Genomic DNA, 3222 nt, shown 5'->3' with positions numbered 1-3222 from the left:
AGTAATAAGGATAAATAAGTGCAAAACACTTGGTCCATTGGTCTACTTTCAATCCTGCCTTTCATCTAAGGACTCTGCTCTTAAACCAACTCTCCTACCACTCGCTACTGACACGACGTACCCACGTTTTGGGGCATTGCTCTGTCTTGAGCAGTGTAAATCCAGTGCATTTTCCATTCCACAGTACCATTCACAAATAGGACTAAGCTCCAAATGCAGTAAAATTGCTGGTGTAGCAGTGGGATTAGGATCTAGGACCTTCTTACATCCGAAGAAAGTCAGCGACTGGCCTTGCTGTTTGCGGGTGGTTTTGAAGCGTCGGCTACCTCGTGGGCGTCGACGCAGTAGGCTGACGACCATGGGGAGCACCCTATCAATGCCAAGCAGAGAGGCTGCGCAGTGATTCGATAACTTGTCTCGCGGTGACACTTGAGTAGCTGCCGGTGGTGCTTCTACCTTGTGGCAATGCTTTTAGCCCAGGCTAATGGCCTTCCACCTCCTCTGTGCAATGGTAATACACGCTCCTCAAAGCTACTTTGGCTCATCGCAAGTTCATCAGTGACTAGGAACGTTAAATGCAACTCCTAACCCCTTTTAAGAACGCACTATCTTAATCTTTTTGATAGATTCCCAACTTTTCAAATTCCTGCTGTTTGACTGACATCGTTAACTCTCGCCACACTTCTACATCAAATTTCGGGTGTATCTGCTAGATCTTACACATCATGGTTACTGAACAGATGCTCGCCTCAACCTGCAAGCATCTCAAATCGCTACCCGATATAATGGGCAATACCATGTTAATCACCTTCTTTTTACATGGCATTACAATCAACCAGCAGACCTTTACTGCAATACAGCAGCAATATTTACCACAACTTTCCAACCCTTTCTACCCCATCCTCTGGTCACATCATGGTCCCAAATCAACCCCAGGGACACAATAAAGCATGTCCGTATAGAGAAAGTGTTTTACTGGCACAAGAAAGATTCAAAGGCGGATGTTCATGCTACCGAAACGGTGCTGGAACAGGTAAGGTATCCGGCAAATTTGGCTATCCATAAGTTTAGTTTTAAGCAATTAAAAAAGTGCAACTTCTTCGCTTTTACGAATAGGAGTACAAGTCGTTGTCACCATCATCAATGTCACCTAGATCCTCAACAATTTCCGACTCAGTTGGGATGACGAAATCTGCAGCTCTTGCATGCAGGTAGCCACCCGGCTGTGAGTAGTCACGAGAATTAAATGTCGAGGCTAGTTTGCGTATTTCGTCCTCTACATTCCTATCGTCATCGTCCTGCACCTCATCATCAGCGTCTTCGCGGTTTTCGTGACCAACAAGCCACGCCTTTGCAGTTTTTGCGTGTACTTTGAGGCAAAACACGAGCATGACGAAGAAACTGGTAATAATTAAAGTTAAGCTGAGGAGTCCTGTACCGAATCCCCAAGAGAGCTTGTTATATCTCGGATAAGGAACCCAACGACTGTCGTAACTACCATAAATAAATCCCAGTAACGCAAAAAGCAGGGATATTCCTAAAATGCAAGTCAAAACCATAGAAGGTCAAAAGAATTATGCTATCCGTTTTGCATCAACCACTACCCATTCTCATCAGTTACAAAAATTTCGAAATAATGAACTAGAGAGAGATGTCTGAGATTTCATTAGTACTTAGATAGCATTACTCCATTGCACGAACACGAGAACAAGACCGGAAGACAGACAGGAAATGTAAAGTGCGCAACTACCGGCCTTTTTGACTTCTGAGTAGACACGAAGTTATAATCAATACAATAAAATATAGGCAAATAGTAATGCTAAAGTGATATGGATTTTCACCAGTCTAAGTATCAGTGAATAGATTTTTGAGTCCATTTCGAATGAGCTAGTGTGACCATTTTCGATAGTGACTAACACATAACAGAGTCTAGTTGATAAAGGGAAGCAGAATCCTGAGAGATCCATAATTAACCCATTGGTACTTTACAAAAATTTGGTCAGAAGAATTTCAATGCAGATCGCAGAGTGGACGAAGAAAACAGTTCTCATAAAATATCGGGCATAAATGCTAAATAGAACAATAAATCACAGGCTACTAAGTAACTGCATTAAAAATGAGCCCTGCTCCACATTTTACGTTATTACAAGTGGCTAGAGTATGCATACCTGCAATGAAATGCCCAGTCATCAGCCACTTCGTTATATTCAGACGTTCAATAACAAGACGGCCAGTGGCCTGACACAGTACACAAAATAGGACGATCCCCTCAGACAAAATCCCAACAGAAGATATGATCTGGATGACGTATAGCCACACTTCAACTATTAAACACCGATCTCTTACCCGGATTTAACCATTCGCGTATCAAATCGTATTCAGTATGGTATACGTAAAAACAACCAAAATAAGCTTTATTAAATTGATTAGGCCGCATGTACCCATCGAAGCACACTGTCCACAGACCGATTCTGTTGAACAAAGCGTAGGCGCCGGAACCGGCTACTACCCAGTATGGACTAACGAATGCAATGAAGTGCGTCAAAGACGCAGAAATAGTAAGTGTTAGGTAACAAATAAATAAACACCGGTTTTCCACATCGGAAGTATTTGCATCAAATAGAGCCATTGCCTGAGTAAGATGTAAAATTATCGCTCGGAATTAATTACCGGGACAAGTGAAGAATTGTCGTCCTTATTGGAGGTCTGCAATATATACGGAAAATGGGGGACAAGGCAAGAAATACATTTGTGCAAATCTGAACATATAGGATCGTAAATATTCTTTGGAAAGTTAAAACAAAATATGACCTTTATCAAGTAAATTTTATGGTAACAACAAATAGCATTTGGGGGTAGCGATTGTGCTAATATCCAAAGATGAGTAGCGCCTTATTAGTAAGACATTGAAGTCGTAGACGTAAAGGGTCAAAAAATTCACTTTCAGGAATTGTTCTACATTGCAACAAGCTGAAGCTAAAAAATAACCCTAGGCGTAACTTTTCACTCTTCAAATAATACCTAGGAGGTAGTCATCTAAGGCGAATAAATGTTCCGAATAACGTGGTATTCTTAATGGAACAGCTGTTGTCTACACTTGCGACAGGCTATGCCATGGCAAGAGATTCATTGGTAAATTTGTAAAGATCTAAGGCGCCTACAAAAATGAAATACGTTGCACCGCTACATTCCTGCAGGCTTGTGAATATGTTTCTGAGTTAT

General features: G+C 41.6%; 1 protein-coding gene across 1 annotated transcript in view; it reads right to left on the bottom strand. All coding sequences in view use genetic code 11, as the record gives it.

Annotated features, from left to right (window-relative positions):
• The window catches only part of EGR_00762 (EF-hand domain-containing protein), a gene marked incomplete at both ends in the record, with an annotated part of 9685 nt that extends 7056 nt beyond the window's left edge, over nucleotides 1-2629 (bottom strand). Inside the window, 4 exons of the mRNA XM_024490011.1 lie at nucleotides 122-370; nucleotides 1123-1369; nucleotides 2169-2324; nucleotides 2347-2629. Of these exons, the coding sequence (XP_024355414.1) occupies nucleotides 122-370; nucleotides 1123-1369; nucleotides 2169-2324; nucleotides 2347-2629 (935 nt within the window). The remainder of the gene's footprint in view (nucleotides 1-121; nucleotides 371-1122; nucleotides 1370-2168; nucleotides 2325-2346) is intronic.
• Between the last annotated feature and the right edge of the window lie 593 nt (nucleotides 2630-3222).

Source organism: Echinococcus granulosus (assembly GCF_000524195.1).
Source record: "Echinococcus granulosus chromosome Unknown EG_S00003, whole genome shotgun sequence".
Taxonomy (NCBI): Eukaryota; Metazoa; Platyhelminthes; class Cestoda; order Cyclophyllidea; family Taeniidae; genus Echinococcus; species Echinococcus granulosus.
This window is presented reverse-complemented; position numbering and strand designations above follow the sequence as displayed.